Source organism: Cupressus sempervirens, chromosome 6 (genome assembly GCF_028749045.1).
Source record: "Cupressus sempervirens isolate cs-2001-9-10 chromosome 6, ASM2874904v1, whole genome shotgun sequence".
Classification (NCBI taxonomy): Eukaryota; Viridiplantae; Streptophyta; class Pinopsida; order Cupressales; family Cupressaceae; genus Cupressus; species Cupressus sempervirens.
The window spans coordinates 295,493,296-295,514,106 of NC_143123.1; the positions used below are offsets into that span (position 1 = coordinate 295,493,296).

The 20,811-nt window shown below is 37.6% G+C and overlaps 1 protein-coding gene across 2 annotated transcripts in view; it reads right to left on the reverse strand.

Annotated features, from left to right (window-relative positions):
- Positions 1–20,811, reverse strand: part of LOC149552378 (uncharacterized) — a 96,471-nt gene that overhangs the window by 27,237 nt on the left and 48,423 nt on the right. For both annotated transcript variants that reach the window (XM_089787917.1, XM_089787918.1), the window contains exons 10-11: positions 3,169–3,216; positions 2,131–2,215 (exon numbers count right to left, since the gene is read on the reverse strand). In XM_089787917.1, the coding sequence (XP_089644043.1) occupies positions 2,131–2,215; positions 3,169–3,216 (133 nt within the window). The remainder of the gene's footprint in view (positions 1–2,130; positions 2,216–3,168; positions 3,217–20,811) is intronic.

The following is a 20,811-nucleotide window of genomic DNA, read 5'->3' on the forward strand; positions in this document are numbered from 1 at the left end:
ACTAGATCCTCCATGTATTTCTCCAATCATAACTGACAAATAATAAGGATGGCAGTGCTTGGTAATTCAGAAAACACAGTACTTTGTAGACTCTTAAACATTAGCATTTTTTAAAGTAAATTTATAGATGTCCTAGATACCCTCCATATTATTTCACATAGTTCAGAAAATTGCCATAAAATCGCGTCAATCGTGATAAGATTCATCCACCACAATTTTTTTGGCATCGTGAATTGCTGGCAATGATTTTTTGGCATGAATCGCCTGAATCTGCCTTGTGAATCAGCAATCAAAGTGTATATCGATTAATATTGATGGTATTTGCAATATGGTGTATAGTACATATGTCAATTGGGGTTCACGATACATTGGATGATGTTCACACGTAAAACTTTCTATTTTAAACTGCACCAGATCAGTAGACTGGATGGCACTGCCCCAAGACCCCGCAGGGGCACTGCCCCTCGACCCCGCTGGGGGCGATGCCCCCTAGATCCCTAGTCAGTGTGGTTATCAATCGTGGGAAGTGTGACCAGTTGATGAGACCTGGAGCTGCTGCAAGCATAGTGTACCAGAGGTAGAGAGAGCCCTAGAGCAAGCCTTTCGAGAGGGGTGTTACGCTTTGAGGCACTTGGAGTAGGTGTTGGAAGTGAAGCTGTCTTGGTGGATGCATAGAGAGCTCGGAAGGAGCTGATCATCCAGTTGAAGGCAGTTCAGCGACACTTGCCTCAGGGTACCCAAGAGTTGGAAGCAGAGAAAGTAGCACAGGTGGCTATCAAAGTTAGCTTGATTAAGGGACAGTATTGTGTTAGCAAAAGCTACAAATGCAACGTGGTTTGGAGACCAATTTGGTGCAGGCACTTTGATTTCTATTTACTTCAAGTAGCCTACAATTTACATTTTACATAACATAGTTACGTATGTGATGGATTTTATGTTCCATGTTTATGTAAAGTTTTAACTTCTATTTGATGATGTTATAGTGTGTTTAAGTTATATTCAATAAAGGGTGCATGAAATAAGTTTTAAGTTGTTAAAATCTCTAAATTTAGAGGGTTTTTTCAAATTTGCCGATTCACGATTCGATTCGGCCTTGCCGATTCCGATCCGATTCCAATTCTCGTTACTTTTTTATTTCAACTAGCAACATGTAAAAAGATGAGGAAACACCAAATTTAATTAAGTTGCCGATTTGGGTTCGAGGATGGATTTGGGTTTGGGAATGGATTCGAGTTCGTGGGATCAGGCAAAAAAAATAATTTCCCATTTGGGTTTGTGGGCAGGTGCGTGTGTGTGCATTATATATACAAAAATATAAGAGAAACATGCATAATTGCAAAACTTAGTCCTTTCATAGTATTAATATATGTTGCTTGATCATTGATCAATGCCAAATGTCAAAGATAAACATTATATACCCGCTCATTAATCTATGTTCATGATTGTAACGAAAATCATACATTGAATTACAAAATTGCAAAATGAAATTTCAAAACAGAGTAATTCATCAAATAATAAAGTTTGAAACATAATGATAAATGCCAAGTGTTTAATAGTTTATCAATGATCATAGTATCAAATGCCCTTCAAGGGTCAAATGGGTCATCAAACAATGAGGGATCGATGGCTTGATCCCTGTCTGCAACTATATCTAGATCCTCATCATTGGAACAAATAATCTCTACACCCTTCTCTTAAAACGTGCAAAATGGGCACACCAAAATGAGAGAGCAAATGAGAGATTAGATGAGTGAAACATTTTTTATTAGGCTCCTTTTACGGTTACATAAAAACAAAAATTAAAAATGTTATTTTAAATTGTCTTATTTCATCTTTTGGACCCTGCTGGTACGGGTCCTCCTGGCTTCACCCAGATTCGTGCCAGCAAGGACCCAGACGGACCCACAGTCCGAAATCCGGACCCCACCTGGACCTGCGGAGAACCTGGACGTGAATCCAGACCCGCAGCGAATCTGGCCACGAATTTGGGCTGCAGGGTGCAAACCCAGTAACTAAGATTGTTTAAATGTTAAATAATTCACATATGATGTGCACATTTGCAGGCACGTGTTTGTGTAAATGTACATCTTTTATATGTTTCAAGCCAAAGCAAGTGAGAAGAGAACCTACCAATACCAGGTACTTGATGATCATTAACAATTTCAAAATTTTTGTAGGTATAACCTACAAAATTTACATCCTTCGATGAAAGCATCTGCAACCACAGGAACATGGATTAGACAACCATAAAGTCATACCATATGGCCAGTGGCCATCAACAGAAAGATTAAGAAAACTTTGATTTATTAGCATGCAACCATACACAAAGCAATGATTCTTGATAATTAACCATAAAAAAAAAAATTAAGTGCAATCATGTACCATTGACCAAAAAAAATTATGCTAAAGATGACATTAATATCCTAACTGCCTTCACTTCAAATTTATTAAATTTTCAAACCAAAACATAGACTTAATAGAATGTTTTAGGCAATACAATTTTAGCGAGAAGGCCAAGAAATGAAAACAAAAGAATGAAAGATTCATGATCAGCAAAAAATGGTTTAAGTAGAGGAAAAGATGGAGCGTTGTTTAAGTGGTCATCATTTGATGAATGATAATGGCTGATATGAGATTTACAAGATGCAAGAAAATGAGACTAATCACTCCCAGTGGATTAAGATTACTACAAAAAAATCATTCCTAAGGCCACAGAACAGTCCCCTTACCATTCTTAAGAAATAATTTGACTTTAACTAAGCATTGACTGGAATTTCTATAGATATAACCATGAAATTTTGCACCTTCATATGTAAAATAAAGAGTTCAATTCAGTCCTTGCAGCAAAAATTAATACATGCCAAATAGATAGAACTGATTATTCTATGTGGACTTGATGAAAAGGTACTAAGTAAAATAATTACTAGCAAAATGAATGACTTTTAAAATCAGTTGGAAGATCAACTGAAGTTTCTATAAATTAAATCCAATAATGTTTTAACTTTCAAAAGCAGCATGAAATGTTTAGTCCTATGCTTGCAAAAAAAGGATTGCAAAATGCAAACAAAGATAAGACTGATTGTCATACATGGACTGACTATAAATTGTACCGAACTCAAATAGTTCCTCATAAATGTTATGTATCATTCCTCTACAGAAATCACACACCTTTCTCCATGGACCAGTCTTAGATGAAGATTGCATTTGTGATCCAGTCTGCATGAGAATGCAATTATGAAGATTAATGGCATTACAAAACAACTAATGTCACCAAATTAATTAATCAAGCACAATAACCTTTTCTGAAAAATATAAAGACTCATGCATAGGTAAATCCAAAGATCCATTCCAAAAGACCTAAGTTAAAAATCCAAAGAGAAAGTATGTAGTATCCGAGACAGCAGGTTTTGTGCATGCAGAAGCTAATCGAAAGGATAAAATGACTGAGACAAGCTGAGTTTGTTTAAAGAATCATAAATTGTTGTAGTGTTCAATGATAACTCCATTCTATGCAATTATTGCCTTATATGTATAAGAAGCTTAACATAAGTACAGGTATGCCCTTCAAATATAGTTTATTTTGGTTTATAGCATTTCATCTGCCATTGAAAATCTCTGTCATAGTAGCAATTCTTACAATTTATCTGCTGCTTATATAGATTGCTGGAATGCTACTAATATCTCTCTCAAACTTGAAAACTAAAGGTTATGCTGACAATGTTGATAAACAATTGTTATGTGATTCGTAGTGTTATTGAATTTATTTGTGTTTTTTCTTGCTCTCTTTCTTACTCAATGACAATTAAGACCCTCCAATTTTGTATTAGTGACATCCCCAAGAAAAACTCCTTGATTAGTAAATTAATATGGATTTATGTTACCATTGGAATGTTGTTGTAAGTTGCTTCACATAAGTTGTAGGTTGGTGGGAGATTGTTCCTAAATGGTAGGGTTGGCTGTTTCATTTTTTGGCTTATACAATAAACCATTCCACACAATATCATATTCATTGGATCAAGAATATAATGACAATATGGTATCAAAGCCTAGAGAATTGCTTATAGCCTAGATGAAGCTGTGAGAGAGCTGTGAGATCATGGAGCTCTAAATTTATTTGTGAAGAGTGAATTTGATTTTGCTTTGTTCAGTGTAAGCAGAAAGAAGTTGCAAGAAACAAACCAGGGTAACAAAGTTATTTTAAACACCAGCAAATAAAGACATGATCTGCAATGCACTTTGTGGCTTGGATCTTATTGTATAACATCCAAAAAGAAACAAAATTTGTGTTTTGCAAGGCCATGAAGGTAACAGGTGTGACTACAGCACAGAAAGGCATGAGACATTGGTGTACTTCATTTGCTGTTTTGGCTAGGCAAAGCTGAAGTTCTTCTATATGTAGAAAGTTTAAAAAGTGGCAATTTCCAGAGAGAGGGTCAATTGTCTGCACACTAGGCATATGCTGATAAAACATTCTGAAGCTTGACACCAATATTTTCTGTTCTCCAGTTTTAACCATTACAGGAATTAACTTGAAAAAAAATAGTTGATATCTTTTAAATCTTGAGTAATATTTTTCCTAAAATCTTGCCACATGGTGTCAAGTCACTAGTGCATATAAAACACCACTGTAACGTGATCTTATATCTCCAGATTTAATTGTTTTGGTCCATCCTCAGTCTGCTGTAGTGTCCAGAAATTACGGGATTCCAGAACTATATTTTGTATATAAAATACTCACCACTTGTAAGTTTCATATTCTTGACCAACATGTGTTGAACAAGGAGCGGAAGACCTGTAGATAACAATGACAATTATGACTAGCAATCGCACCTTGGTGCGCAATATGTATGCCAAAGACATATTGATGGTCAATGAGAGACAAATAATTTCTATTTCTTATAGACATTTGTGATAAATATGAGTTCAATTAGTAGGGTATTTAGCAAATGATCTTGTTTGTGAAACATTAAACAAAGATCTAAATGGAAAAGTGATATATTTAAATCAATGATAAGATATTTCCACAAACTATAGTATAAATAGAACATTGTTTTTGGATAAAAATTGTGTACAAATGTTTTTTATCATTATTTCTATTCACACTCTATGATTGACTGTTATTCTTTCACTCTCTTTATCCTGATGATGGATCACAAACATGTGGTCCAGAGCATTCTTACAAAAAAAGTGTACACATTTTCAATTCAAAAACAACTCCCTATCTTTGAGTCAACTATGCATCCACTTGTAGTTTATTCTTTCACTCTCTTTATCCTGATGATGGATCACAAACATGTGGTCCAAAGCATTCTTACAAAAAAAGTGTACACATTTTCAATTCAAAAACAACTCTCTATCTTCGAGTCAACTATGCATCCACTTGTAGGTATCCAAGTACAACTAAAGAGGAAACTCTCAAAACAATAATATAACCAAGTTGAGAGAGAGGGAGGGAGAGGGATAGATGTATATTGAAGCATAGGAGTTGAAATACATATTGGTTGGTAAGATAGTGGGTGCAAGTTACCTTGTCCTCTTCCTAACCATTGATGTGTGTGCTTGTAACACGAATTTGGGGTGACATAGAGCTAAGGTGTGTAAGACACATAAGATATATTATTAGGCAAAGATGGATAAAAAGGTGAATCATAAGAGATTGTGTCTAAGTCTATGCTAACCTTCTATCTGTAAAGGATATAAAGTAATGTGAAAATTATTAGTGATAAACAAATATCAATCAATTATAGGGTTTTCTGATTTGTGTGTTAATAATTAGAAAGTGATAATGAGCCCACATGTAAGGTGCATCAATAATCTATCATAATCATTGTGTAAGAGTGCTAACTTAAGGTTTATACTATCCTCATACGATTTAAGATAAGGCAATAAAAAATAATGAATAAGACGTGAAGATAATTGACCATTAAAGTGTGTAATCTAGCATCATGTAGGGAAGATAAATGTGGAGAAGTATCGATATATTGAACACAAGAAATGAAGGAATGATCGTTACCTTGTTCATCATCTTGTAGCAATAAGGATAATAGATTCAAATTAATTGAATCTATGTAATGTCCCATTCCTTGCGCTAGCTATAAGGGCGCCTAGTTGGTCTATCTCCCCATCTAGATAGGCTAACGGCATATGATTTAGGATGCCAACCAATCACAGGAATTTTGGTTTCAGTTGAGGAGAATGTAATGGGAGTTTCTAAGGTTAGAGTCACTTTATTATTAAATCGAAATATAAAGTACTTTATTGTCTAAAGTCACTTTATGACAAAGGAATTTAAGTGACTAAAAGATGAAATAGTCCTTTATCCCACATTGCTAGAACGTTTGTATCTCCCCACACTTCGAGCTGATAAAAGGAAGCTTTTTGCATTGGGATTGGCACGATGAATATGATAAATATTAGCATATTGCTACAATGGTTGCTTTAATGTGACTGGTAACTTGGAGGACGAAATCCCTCGAGTTATTGGAGGAAGTTGGACATCACCCCAACTACTCATTCTGGATTAATACACAATTTCAAGCAAAAATCGGCAAGTGAGCAATGAAGTAGACTCAAGAGTTGGAAGTAAGTTATCTATCTGATCATACAATAGAATAGAAACTAGTAGCATCGGTTTTCCTCCATGATTAATGCACAGTAGGCGTGTCGGCTAAGGAAGTGAGATAGCGGCTAGTGAAGACATTGCGGGGTGGCAGCGAGAGTAACCTTCCACAATAGTCTAAAGGAATTCTACAGCGGAATACAGGGAATGACAGTCTACAGGCACAATCTAAGCCTTCAATCACGTGCCCCACCTATACTAGGCATCTTCCTCCCATCGTTACTAAAGGACGTTGTGAGGAGTGGGGTAATCTACGGATGGGAGACTGAAAGTGTGTGGAATCACACTAATCGCAGCAGGAGTTACTGTTCATGGATTCACACTAATCGCAACACGAGTTACTGTGAACAAAAGTACACGGCACCAGTCATCATTCATCCCACTTCAAGGAGAGAGACAGGTTCTTGATTGTCATTAGAAGAGCAACCGTCAATAGTTCCCTTTTGCCAAATCATGTGGATAGTCACCTACAGCCGCTAACTCCAAGATATCAGTAGCTTACGATAGACAAGCAAATCAGGTCACAAGAGCAAATTATCTTTAGCGGCTAACTCCAAGTTCTGCTTCTCTTATTTATGTTTGAAGATTGTAATCTCGTGTGCAAATAATGTATTGAGTGTCATTCATTCTTTTACCGTACTTTCAGCTGAACCGTTGTATTCAATATTGATCTGTTAACATATTTCCAAACTTTGTTGCTGTATTGGATTTCCACATCATTCATATTTTATTATACTTGAGCATACATCAGAAGTTCAGATTTCCTAGTGATTTTCATAGTCTAAAACAATGTTCACACACCAACCAGTTGACAAAATGTCATCAGCACAAGTCTAAAGTTTCCAGCCAGTTTAAGTAAGATTATAACAGTGGTATCAAAGCTATAGGTCCTTCCATCTTGTGGGAAAATTTACTGCATAATAGGTAGGAATAATCAGGGAAAAATGACAGCCAAGTATGAGGAAAAAACCTTATAAATTTAGTCATCTCCAACCGGAATAGGTAGAGTCTTCAGAACAGATTGACATTGACGATAGTTATTCAGTTGACGAAGAGTTAGTTTTTGGAACAGGTTGCACAAATTGAACAGGAAAACAAAATTCAAATGGCTCATAATGATACTGAACAAGAACGAGAAGGGATACACAGTGGGCTATCAGAGATGAGCATAACAACATTGCTAATGCACTTCAGCAGCTTGCAGGTACCATACAACAGTTAGCCCCGATCCATAGAAGAGCCCCGAGCCATCACAGTGGAGGTGGTAGTGTGGTTGGATCACCCCGAGCAGATAGGGCCCCAACACGAAACACAGAAAGGCTTTTAATGCTTGTTTTTAGTGTAGAAGAAGAGGTAGCACCAAACTTACTGCCAAAAAACATTATGGTGATGTATGATGAATGGGATTTATTTCCTGACCCAATGAAACAAAATATGTCCTTTATCCAATACTTAAATCAAAAAAGGGAGACAGAAAGACAGAAGCAGGATAGGAGACCCAGAGCATCAAACAAGGACTTGAACTATGTTGTGAACAAACTATCTCTCCCTACTTTTGATGGCAGCAGTAAAACATCTACGAGAGCTTGGATTCACAAGCTAAACACTTACCTAACACTTAAACCTATGTTAGAGACCAAAGCCATTCGATTTGCTATGATGCATTTAGAGGGAGCGACATATGATTGGTGGCATCATGGGTTGGTTATCCAGGATCATGGTCTTATCACATCCTATGAGACCTTCAACTCTAAATTGATTACTCGCTTTGACAAGAAAGATACTGAGGTCTATTACAGGGATTTGGCACAATTACAACAGGGTGGATCTCTAGATGATTTCATTGACGAGTTTCAACAGATATCAGCGATGGTTCAAGATATGTCAGAACAGGGTAAGGTAATGTTGTTCACAAAGGGTTTACAAGATAGGTACAGAGGTTTGGTAAAGGTACTTAAACCAAACACTTTGGATGACGCTATTAAGATCGCACACGATCTAGAGTCACCCTCTTCAATATCATAGCCTCCCAAGAAAACGTATAGGGGGACCACTTCATTCCAAAAGAACAAAAACCAGCATAAGGCTACACCTCCCAGAATGGACTTTGAGACATGGAATGAACTTAGGAGGAAGAAGCTATGCTTCACTTGCAGAGAGCCATGGACTCCGGATCATAGATGCCTTGGCAAAGGCAAAATACATTATGTAGAGGTACTTTCAGAGGAGGAGGATGAGCAGTCAAAGGGCGGCGATATTGATGGCAATGATGAGGAAGAGAATGAGGATCAACCACCTAGAGAGAGGAAGAAGGAAGGCAAGTAGGGATAGCCTCCTATCATAGCATCACTTTCTAGCGATCCCACTCTTGGATACAAGTGCCTCACATAACTTCATAAGCTCACGATGGGTTACCAAGAAGAAGTTACAAATTGACGACATACCTGAGTTTGAGGTTAGGTGGCAGGAGGTGAGAGATTGAGATGCATAGGGAAGGTGTCAAGACTTTCAATTCATTTTGATGATTTCCTTCTTGAGGCAGATTTTTATGTGGTGGATTTAGATGGACTAGATGCCATGTTGGGGAGACAGAGGTTACAGACCATAGGCAGATATACAGTTGATCGCAAGAAGATGCAGTTGGAATTCTTATAGGATGGTCGACAAGTGATCCTCAAGGCTATGCTAGAGGGTGAACCCAGGTTGATTTCAGTCCACAGGATGGAGGCCATTGTGAGGCATGATGACATGGAGTGGGCAGCACTCTGTTTCATCTCCTCTAAGGCTACCTTAGACTCAAGACAGCAGCTTCATATTGACATTCAACCAGTGCTTGATAAGCATCAGCGGGTTTTTGAGGACATACCTCCAAGTATTCCCCCAGACAGAGGGTTTGAGCATATCATTGAGTTGGAGGAGGATGCCAAACCCGTCATCCCAGGCATTATGAGGAGATAGAAAAGACGATTAAGGAACTTTTCGATATGAGACACATCAAACCTAGCTTCAGTCTCTTTGCTTCTACAGTTGTATTGGTGAAGAAGGACGGCACTCTACACGTGTATTGATTACCGTGCTCTCAACAAGAGGACCATCAAGAACAGGTACCCAATCCCTTGCATCAATAAGCTACTAGATGAGTTACATGGGACGATTTACTTCTCAAAGATAGATCTCAAATCAAGGTACCATTAGATACGGATTCAGAAGAGGAGGATGTGCATAAGACAGCCTTTTGATGTCACTATGGTCACTAAGAGTTCTTGGTGATGCCATTTGGACTCACTAATGCATCAACTACATTTCAGTCCTGCATGACCACATCTTTAGAAAGCAGTTGCGGAAGAGTGTATTAGTATTTTTTGACAACATATTAATTTTCAGCAAAACATGGGAGCACTTACAGCATCTAGATGAGGTACTCAATATCATGGAGGAGCACTTATTGTTTGCTAAAGAGTCCAAATGTGAGTTCGGATTGACCGAGCTCCTCTACCTTGGTCACGTGATTGGTGCAAATGGGGTGAAGGTTCACCAAGAAAAGATTCAAGTAATCCTAGATTGGCCACCGCCGAGAAACGTATCAAACTTGAGGGGATTCATGGGTCTTTGTTCTTACTACAGGAGGTCCGCTAGAGGTTTCTCTCAAATAGCGGCTCCCCTCACCGACCTCACAAGGAAAGGGGCTTTCAGATGGACAGTTGAGGTAGAGGAAACCTTTGATAGGCTCAAACAGGTGATGAGCACATGCCCAATCTTGGCACTGCCCGATTTCTCTCGACCATTTGTTCTTGAGTGTGACGCTTCAGGGAGTGGTATTGGTATTGTTCTCATGCAAGATAGGCATCTGATTGCTTATGAGAGTAGGAAGCTCAAGTAAGGCAAGAGACTATACTCCACTTGTGACAAGGAGATATTGGCTATTATGCATGCTTTGGCCAAGTTTAGGCAATACTTAGTGGGGGGCAAATTCATAGTTAGGACAGCTGACAATAGTCTACGCTACTTCTTAGAACAGAAGGATCTTAATGAGAGACAACAAAAGTGGGTCAGCAAGATTCAGGCCTTTGATTTTGACATTGCGTACGTCAAAGGTAAGAACAATGTAGTGTTGCTGATGCACTTTCCAAGAGACCCTCGGTAGCGGATTGTTGTGTTATTTCTGAGATTACAATAGATTGGAAATCTCAGTTGCTAGTTGAGTATTCTAAGAATACTTGAGCATGTCAGATTATGGATGGACAACTCCAGGACATCAAGTACAAGCTAATGGATGATGTGATTTTCTATAAGAACCATATTTGCCTAGTACTAGTATCTAAACTCAAATGTAAGATTATGGAAACTCTACATGATGCACCATCAGCAAGACACCCAAGATTCTTCAAAACCTATAGACAGGTCAAGGAATGGGTTTCATGGAAGGGCCTTAAATATGTCCTCCAGCATACTAGGGAGTGTCAGACTTGTCAGCAAAACAAGTCAGAACATGAGTTTCCAGCCAGGTTATTGCAGCCTCTTCCCATTCTAGCACAGAAATGGGAGAGCATTTCCATGGATTTTATTACAAGGTTGTCTAGGGTGCAGGGCAAGGACTCCATTTTTGTGGTGGTGGATAGATTGACAAAATTCACTCACTTCTTTTCCATAGTAGCAAATCAGTCAGCCTCTCAGGTAGCTGAGTTATTTTTTCGAGAGGTTTTTCAATTTACATGGTCTCCCCTGCACCATTGTGAGCAACAGAGATAGCAAGATCCTTAGCACTTTTTAGCAAGAATTGTTCAAATTGACTGGTACTGAGTTGACACCCAGCACAAGTTACCACCCCCAAACGAATGGATAGACTAAGATAGTCAATAAATGAGTGGAGGGTTATCTCCAGAGCTATGTGGCAAGACAGCAAAGAGCCTGGGTTAAGTGGTATTTAGGGGAGTACTGTTAGAACTCCTACCACATGTCTATCCAGATGTCTCCATTTCGAGCTCTATGTGGCAATGAGCCCCTATCATTTGTAGACCTGGCTTTGCAGGACAGCAAGCCACCTCTTGCAGGGGATTGGATACAGGATCAGCAAGATATCCTTAGATCTCTTCAGGAGAATATTCTACAGGCCCAGAATCAGCAGAAGATGTATGCTGATCGTCGGCGGACTAAGCGGAGTTTTGAGTTGGGTGACATGGTTTATCTCTGTCTCCAACCATACAGGCAAAGTTCCTTGAAGAAGAGTGGGTCTCAAAAACTTCAACCCAAATTTTTCAATCCGTATCGCATTACTAGGAGGGTTGGGGAAGTCGTCTATGAGCTAGATTTACCAAATGATAGCAAAATTCACAATGTGTTCCACGTTTCATGTCTCAAGAAAGCAATTGGTCAGCATACAGTACCCTCCATAAAGTTGCCCCCGCTCAATGAGGAAAAGAAGCTTGTATTAGTTCCAACAGAGGTGATAGAGGTCAGAGAACAGAAGTTGCGTAATAGGTCCATCAAGGAATATCTGATTCGCTGGAAGAATTTACCTTATGAGGATGCCACTTAGGAAAGTAAGTCAATCCTGCAGCATCCGGCTTTGAGATTGCTTGAGGGCAAGCAATCTCGGGAAGGGAGGACTACAGTGTCCCTTTCCCCGCGCTAGCTTTAAGGGCGCCTAGTTGGTCTATCTCCCCATCCAGATAGGCTAACGGCATATGATTTAGGATGCCAACGAGTCACAGGAGTTTTGGTTTCAGTTGAGAAGATTTTAATGGGAGTTTCTAAGGTTAGAGTCACTTTATTATTAAATCGAAATATAAAGGACTTTATTGTCTAAAGTCACTTTATGACAAAGGGATTTAAGTGACTAAAAGACAAAATAGTCCTTTATCACACATTGCTAGGATGTTTGTATCTCCCCACACTTCAAAGTGATAAAAGGAAGCTTTTTGCATTGGGATTAGTACAATGAATATGATAAATATTAGCATATTGCTACAACAGTTGCTTTAATGTGACTAGTAACTTGGAGGACAAAACCCCTCGAGTTATTGGAGGAAGTTGGACATCACCCCAACTACTCGTTCTGGATTAACACATAGTTTCAGGCAGAAATCAGCAAGTGAGCAGAGAAGCAGACTCAAGAGTTGGAAGTAAGTTATCTATCTGATCATACAATAGAATAGAAACAAGTTGCATCAGTTTTCCTCCAAGATTTATGCACAGTAGGCGTGTCAGCTAAGGAAATGCGATAGCGGCCAGTGAAGACATTGTGGGTTGGCAAGGAGAGTAACCTTCCACAATAGTCTGAAGGAGTTCTACAACGGAATACAGGGAACGACGGTCTACAGGCACAGTCTAAGCCTTCAATCACATCTCCCACCTATACTTGGCATCTTCCTCCTATCGTTACTGAAGGACGTTGTGAACAATGGGTAATCTGTGGATGGGAGATTGACAATGTGTGGAATCACACTAATCGCAGCAGGAGTTACCGTGCACAGGAGTACACGGCAGCAATCGTCATTCATCCCACGTCAAGGAGAGAGACAGGTTCTTGGTTGCCATTGGAAGAGCAACCGGTGGTAGTTCCCTTTTGCCAAATCACGTGGATAGTCACCTACAGCGGCTAACTCCAGGATATCAGTAGCTTACAGTAGACAGGCAAATCAGGTCACAGGAGCAGATTATCTTCAGCAACTAACTCCAGGTTCTGCTTCTCTTATTTATGTTTGAAGATTGTAATCTCGTGTGCAAATAATGTATTGAATATCATTCATTCTTTTACCGTACTTTCAGTTGAACAGTTGTATGTGGTATTGATCTGTTAACATATTTCCAAACTTTGTTGTTGTATTGGAGTCCCACATCATTCATATTTTATTATACTTGAACATACATCAGGAGTCCGGATTTCCTAGTGAGTTTCATAGTCTAAAATAATGTTCACACACCAACCGTTTGACGAAATGTCATCAGCACAAGTCTAAAGTTTCTGACCAGTTTAAGTAAGATTATTACAATCTATTGAGATATAATTATGATGACATATAAATGACGTGTCACCATGAGACATACTAATGTCATGCTAGGTGAATCACAAGATATATTATTTCTTGAAGTATGATCGTAATTTTTATTAACAATAAAATCATCATGAAAGATATGAATAAATGTCATAGGCATATCTAACATGTGAGGGTAGACATCAATCATCTTATTTAAGGATGAGAAAGATAATAAATGGTAAAATAAAATATCCATAGAGGAGGCACTCATATCCATCATATAAGAAGTTTGTGTGTATCCAATAATGGATGTAATGGAAAGTGAATTCGAAGAATATGCCATCATCCAATATAATTATTGTGTTAATAGAAGGAGGGCATTTCCACTACAAAGAAAAGAGGAAAGGGTAAAAAAGAAAAGAGGAAAGAGTAAACATGAAAATTCAACATTATTGAAACAATAGTTGCATCAACTAACATTTCCATGCAATAGTGTTGCCACATTCGAAAACATGACACATGGGGTTGCTCGGAGCTATTCCTAACTAATGATTGTGAGAAAACAAGTTCCATGTCTTTAAAAGGGAAAAGACTAATTTCTCCCAATCAAATTAAGCTGAGTCACTAGGCTCAGAGAAACATTTTGGTAGAGTGATTTTCCATTGAGACTCCATGTTGTCATCACGAAAATTGAGGATGTCTCTGCAGGGAGCTATGAGGGATATTTTAATTTAAAAAAACTAAATATTGATGCCTATATATGAAATTATCAAAAGTAATATATGAGTTATAATGTCACTGTTTCTGTTCATCTTGTACATCGAGAGATCATGTTCACAATAAACCTGGACAGAGACTTCTTTTCTTGTACATCAAGTGATCTTATATCAAGAGATCTCTTAAGGAAAATGGGAAAGGAATCCCGTTATCTAAGGCAGAAAAAATCAGAAGGTTCTGGTTGTTTGAATTGATCATCCAACATTTTAATATAATATCAACAATTTGATTTTAAACAGTAGCTCCTCCTTTTCAAATGATCAATGCCTTCGGTGTAATTAATCACTTTCTTGATGATTGTTGAGTCATCAATATTTCTCACTAGATTAATGCCTACTGCTCAACTCGTCATAATATTATTACTTGATCCCAAACACTTTTATTAAATCATAATAATCAATTCTGCTGGGATTATCTTAATTATTTAAGACTCTATATAGTAGCATTTTATTCCCATGAAATACAGTACAACTCAAGGCTCACACGTTGACTTCTGTCATTTGTATGGGCAGACTTACTGCTCAAAAATCAAACCCATATTCATCATCTTTTGTTAATATGCTTCGATGGTATCCTCCCGAAATCTGATACCAAGATTGCCCGATGTTCTTCGCATATACTAAGCTCCTCGTCATTAATGTTCTTCCTGAACAAGGAGTGGACCTTTTGTTGGAGATTGTGGGTTTCTCTGCAATTTATGTGTCACTTTTATGCTCAAATACAATACTTCTCTCACGGGCACATCGCAGATCAGGAAAACTGACGGGCAGCAATTAATTTGAGCAGCTGCGTAATATCGCCAGTGCATATACCACGTTATTCATAGGCAGTGCCATTGAAGACATGACCCAGTGAAAAAGGAAATAAACAGTCTTGATATATGACTGGTCATAACAAGTCGAGATATGCAAATGTTGTTGAGAAGAACTACAAGCAATGGATGACTTTACTTCTGTAGAATCAAAAAACCAATCCATTGAGACTACAACTTGGTATTTTGACTTCTGCACATCACAACATTATATCTTAAAGACTAGCACGTAAGTTTTGTCGAGGAGAAGAGTAGTAGTGAATCTTTTCTTTGGATAAAGGTGGTATGTAAGTTTTGGACCCACCCGCTTTGAAAATGGATATGGGATGTTAGGATGACATTGAATAATACTGTAAATTACACATTTTAGTCACTTTCAGTGAATCCCTCACATGAACAAAAACCTATTATCTATGTGATTTCAGGTTGTCAAGGCTGCTCAAAGTGCTCAATGAAGGTGACAATGGGATGGAAACGGTTTGATTATGCTAGGTGGAGTGGTAAAATGGAACATGGTTTTGGTAGCATGAGTGCTAGAGATGGAAAATGGAATAATGGAGTTACTTGGAGTAAAAATTGCTTGTGAGGTTCCCAATGAAAGTTGCATAATGAAAGAACAAAGACAAGATTATTTGTTTTGTTCGAAAGATGCAAAGAATGCTTAATCCTCACAAATCATGAGAATAGACCATTTGTTAACTTTGGAGCAAAGTAAGTGACACATGGCATGATGGAAGGAAAAGTGGCATGAGGAAGTTGGAGTGCCAAGTGACTCCTTGAGAGGGAGGCCACATAAGGGTCAAGGCGTTACTCGAGGCACATGTCCCTTATGGAAAGATGCCACTCATAAATGTAACTGTCATAGTTACACCACCCTAAGGATCAAGTTAAAGAGAATCCCAAACAAAGAACCAAAACTGTTCAAGATCATTCAATAGTAAATTCTGATGAAAATCGGCAATTGGCAGGATCAAAGAGTAATGGACATAGAACTTGTTGTTGTATGCATCTGGCAAGGTTGAGAGGGCAGTCAACATGCAACCACAAGAATAAGGTCCTGCTGCGGAGTATTATAAACAGGCATATATTTTAACATTTTCCAAGCACACATTTGAACGGTGCTAAAATGTTTAATGCTCTGCCATCTCTGTTTGAGCCTTGTGAAGTCTACCATCATTTAGTTCTGATATCTTGGTCGAGGGTTACATCATCTGTGCATGTCGCAACCAGGTTTGAGCGTTTGGAAAAAGAGTAGCAAAACTATACTTATCCATTTATTAAGTTGCAGTCAAAGCTAGTCAGATGTGAGCATTGCTATTGAAAGTCCTGGCACATCAATTTTGGAAGAGTAGTTATCTTGGTGTGGAAGGAATTGTAGAAGTCACATGGTATTTTCTTCCATTAAGAATGAATATCGGAGCCTGTTTCTAATTAGATGATTGATGTGGGTAAATGTGGAAAAAAAAACTATTTAACAGTCCTTGAATGGAAGAGAGTGTTGGCATGGGGAAAGTATTTGGTTTGGAAAAAATCAGGAAAGATATTGTTAAGCTACAGCAATAGTTAGCCCTGAATTTCCAACCTGATATAAGAATAGAAGTACTCGATATGTATGATGAGTATAAAAAACTTCCTTCACAGATTCAGAAAGTATTACCCTTCATGGATTATGTGGACTTTCATCCAATGCTGCAAAACAAGAGTGATGTGGCAAAAAGAAATATTATGATTTGACCCAGGATCTCCTTGCAAAAGACAAGTGCAGAAATTTGTATGACAATAAGCAACTTGCTAGTGGTCTTACAAAAGAATACCAACCCGCTCATGATTGTGTGGACAGTGTTAAATAGGGTACAGGTCTATTGATGGGTAGTATGGAGGTAGAAAGCTCTTGCAGAGCTAACAACACTTGTGTTCTTGATGAGTGTGTTAAGAACAAATTGGAGAAGATTGTCCAGCCAACCAATGATGAGGACTCAACATTTCTTGTGAATGTTGATTCAGACCTATGGATCTCTACATATGGTACGGATTCTTCTTGTGAAAAATTTAGGTTGCCCCTAAGTCTTTCTCACATCTAAGTATAAAAGAGGACGTTGATGATATGGATATGTATAATGAAAGCACAAGGATCAATGATTTCCAATCAGCCCACAGGAATAAGGGGGAAGAATGCATCAGCGAAGGACATGTGTATTCTGAACTTTTTATTGGTGATTTGCAGATCCATATTGGCAAGGGAAACTCCTTTGAAGACACTATAGATGACCGTATTGTTGTCCCACTCGTGTTACATGGAGAAGGCATGACTCCAACCGTAGAAACAATTAAATATGATGATTATGTCACTCCAACAATTGAGGATAAATCAGAAAATGTGCCACATGACAGCCCGTACCCCTTAGATGAATTTGAAATACAACCTTTATCATTGCAAGATTTGGAGGAAACGTTGTTGTTTACAGAGGAGACGCAGATAGGGAATCTGTGTGGGATCACTAATACTCAATTGCAGACAACCAAAGAAGCTTTTGAAAGATGAAAATCGGATAATTTCAGCTGCTCTGGGATAAGGATCTTGCTATCAAGTTTGTGGAAAATAAGTCAAAGGAGATAGATGAGTTATGTATCCAACTAAGTATGACACAATACTTGTTGCATCAGGCTGAAAATCAGACTTCTATTGCAGCTACTCACAAGGAAGATGAAATTAAATATAGAACCATGGAGGTGGTACAAATTGTTAAGGAATCAATACCATTTGTGTGCATGAAAACGAGAACAATGTTTCCACCATTCTCCATCCTGATGAGGCACTTTTTGCTAATGAAAAACATAAGGACCAGCAAGAGGTCAAACACATGAGTTCTAATTTTTACAAGAGCAGCTACATGATTTCACCATATCATGGGGTAGAAGATGAGCCAAGTGATTTTACTTCAAAAACTATCTGTGATGGTGATAATTCCGTTGATGGAGGTGTTAATTTTAGTGATGATATCTATGGTGAAGCAAAGAGTTCAGATCCGTCTTTAGAGTGCCCTGGGGGTTTTTATAGCTTGCCTAGAGATTTATCACCAAGTTCTTATGATATGGAAGTTGTCGACTTATTGATTGGTGATTTTATCTTTTTGCATACCCCACTTATCACTAGCTGCCCTGCTTGGACTAATACTAGATTTTCAGATTTGGCTTGGCCTACAGGGGTTAGTCGCTTACATGCAGATGAGTAGAGACCTTACATGTTGGGACATATTCCATATTGGGTGTTTACCTCTCCAATCCAGCGTTATATTGGTGATAGTTTTGACATTCTTGATGCTGACCCTAGTTATGACAATGACATCTTGAGGCATAATGAGTTGGTTTCCTTGTATATGGGCAATAAGTTGGTTATCTATTTATTCAGGAGGTTGGAGGTTCATCGATCATTTATTCCTACATCCAGGATCGTGTTGATAGGTTGGTTTGGGATCCACGTGTTTACGAGATATGTGTCTTACATCTTGTGGATTATGTTGTGATGTTATACACTCAGAGATTTATGATCATAGTCGTGCAGCCTACAATCACATCAGAGTTTCCGAGATTGATTTGGGATTCTGGTATCAATTGCTTGAGGTCAAGCAATCTCAAGGGAGGCCTTGCCTTTTGGGGGCATTAGAATTTTCTGAATTAAGTTCATATAATATCAAATTTGACTTATGAGAGTTTAAAGCACATCTTTAAAATAGGTTAATTTGATATTATCAAGGGAGTTAAAAGAGGACAGAGAAGGAAAAAAGTGAAAAACAAAATGGGTGGGAAGTTGAAGAGTCATTGTTTGAGCATTAAAATATTATAGTAAAATAATGAATGTGTTATTAAACAAAGATCATAAATGATTTATATATACAAGTATACATAAGAATGTTTCTATTATGAACAAAGAGAGAAATAGAAACATTCTAAAGAGAGAGATAGAGAAAGTTTCCATATTGAACAAAGAGAGAATATGGAAACATAAAAGAAGAGAGACCATTAGAAATAGAAGTAAATCTACTAAAGATAAACAAAATTACAGATATTTTACTCTAATATAAAGATTAAGTCTCGTTCATTTTCAGCTATGCTTAGATTTGCAGTGTTTTCAGATTTTCCGTTCAGGAAGTGGAAGCTTGGCTTTCAATTTCATAAACCTGAGGACGAACACCTTCAGGCTCTTCTTGTGAATCAGACGCAACCCTGGTTCAGCCTTGTGGTGGATTCAAGACGGAGTTCACATTGCGTAAGGAGGTTCTTTCTTAGTGTTTAACCAATCTGACTGTGCTACTATTTTTTGGATTGGGTATTGTTGTTGTATTGCTGATGTATAATACAATAACATATTTCTGAGGGATTTAAATGAGCTTTGCTGGTCATGATATTGTATTGCTGAAAATTATAATACAATAGACATTTCTGACAGTTTTCTATATGCATTTGTTGTTTATTTACTGGTCAAGTCTAAAATTTTATGGCATAAGCAATCTGGTTGTGTTCTGAAACTTAATCTTCAGATAAAATTGCAAAAATATCCACTCGGGATGGTACATGACCGATCAATCGCATTTCTCAATTTTGGGTAAGTTTTACCAGCAGAGGGCGACAACAAATTGAGCTACTCCTGCTCAAGATAATCTTGCTAGATTATCTGTTGCAAAGAGGAATCACGGCTCCTACAACTTCATCCACTCTATAAAGAGAAAAAGGTTTGACTTTAAACAATTCAAAGAATCAACTATACTCCATAATGCCTTGTTACTATTGGAATATTGTAATGTTTCTTTAATGGTCATCTTGGTCTTTAGTTTATTAGGTAGATCCTATCTTCATCTTTAGTTCGAGGTTGTTTTTTTAGAAACATCATCTTTATTTATCAATATAAGGAGCTTTCATCTCCTCTATTTAATACAACATCAATTTACCATAAGATAGCATTAGAGTAGGTTGATGGGATTTCACAAAATTTGGCAAATTTTGTAAGAAAAATTCAAGCCACTTCTGATCTAGAATTTTTTCCAAAAAAAAATTTTTTGTTTTTTTAATAAAAGATGCTGGAGGTAATTTGTGAAAGTTTTGTGGTTTGTCTTTCAAATTTTTGCTGAAAATCACAAGTTGATCAAGGGTTTTGATCACAAGATTTTGTGGTTTGAGCATTAGTCTCTAATTTTTGACAGTTGCATGTACTTGCATGTTCTTGCATGTGTTTTTTGTGAGTTGTGTCTTGCTTTATTATGATGTTTACTATGCAAAGTCTCGTATATTTCCTGCATTAAGGCTTTTATTATGGGTTTTCTTTTTTCTTTTTTTTCCCTTAAAATGATTTCTACTGGGTTTTCATAATTTTTTCGCACAAAAAAAACTTCTAACAGGTTTTCATAATATTTTAACTTAAACTTTTCTATGGGTTTTCATAAAAAAACTTCCCTTAAAAAATTATGGTGGCTTTTAAATACTTTGTACCATGAAAAAAAATGGGTTTATTACTTTTTCCTCAAATATAAAGATTTTTTCTCCTATCATGGAGGGCTCTCTTGTTTCTAAAAAGGTTTTACCATTTCTTCTTTGTATGCTGATCCATGTCTTGGATTTTGCACCAGTTATCT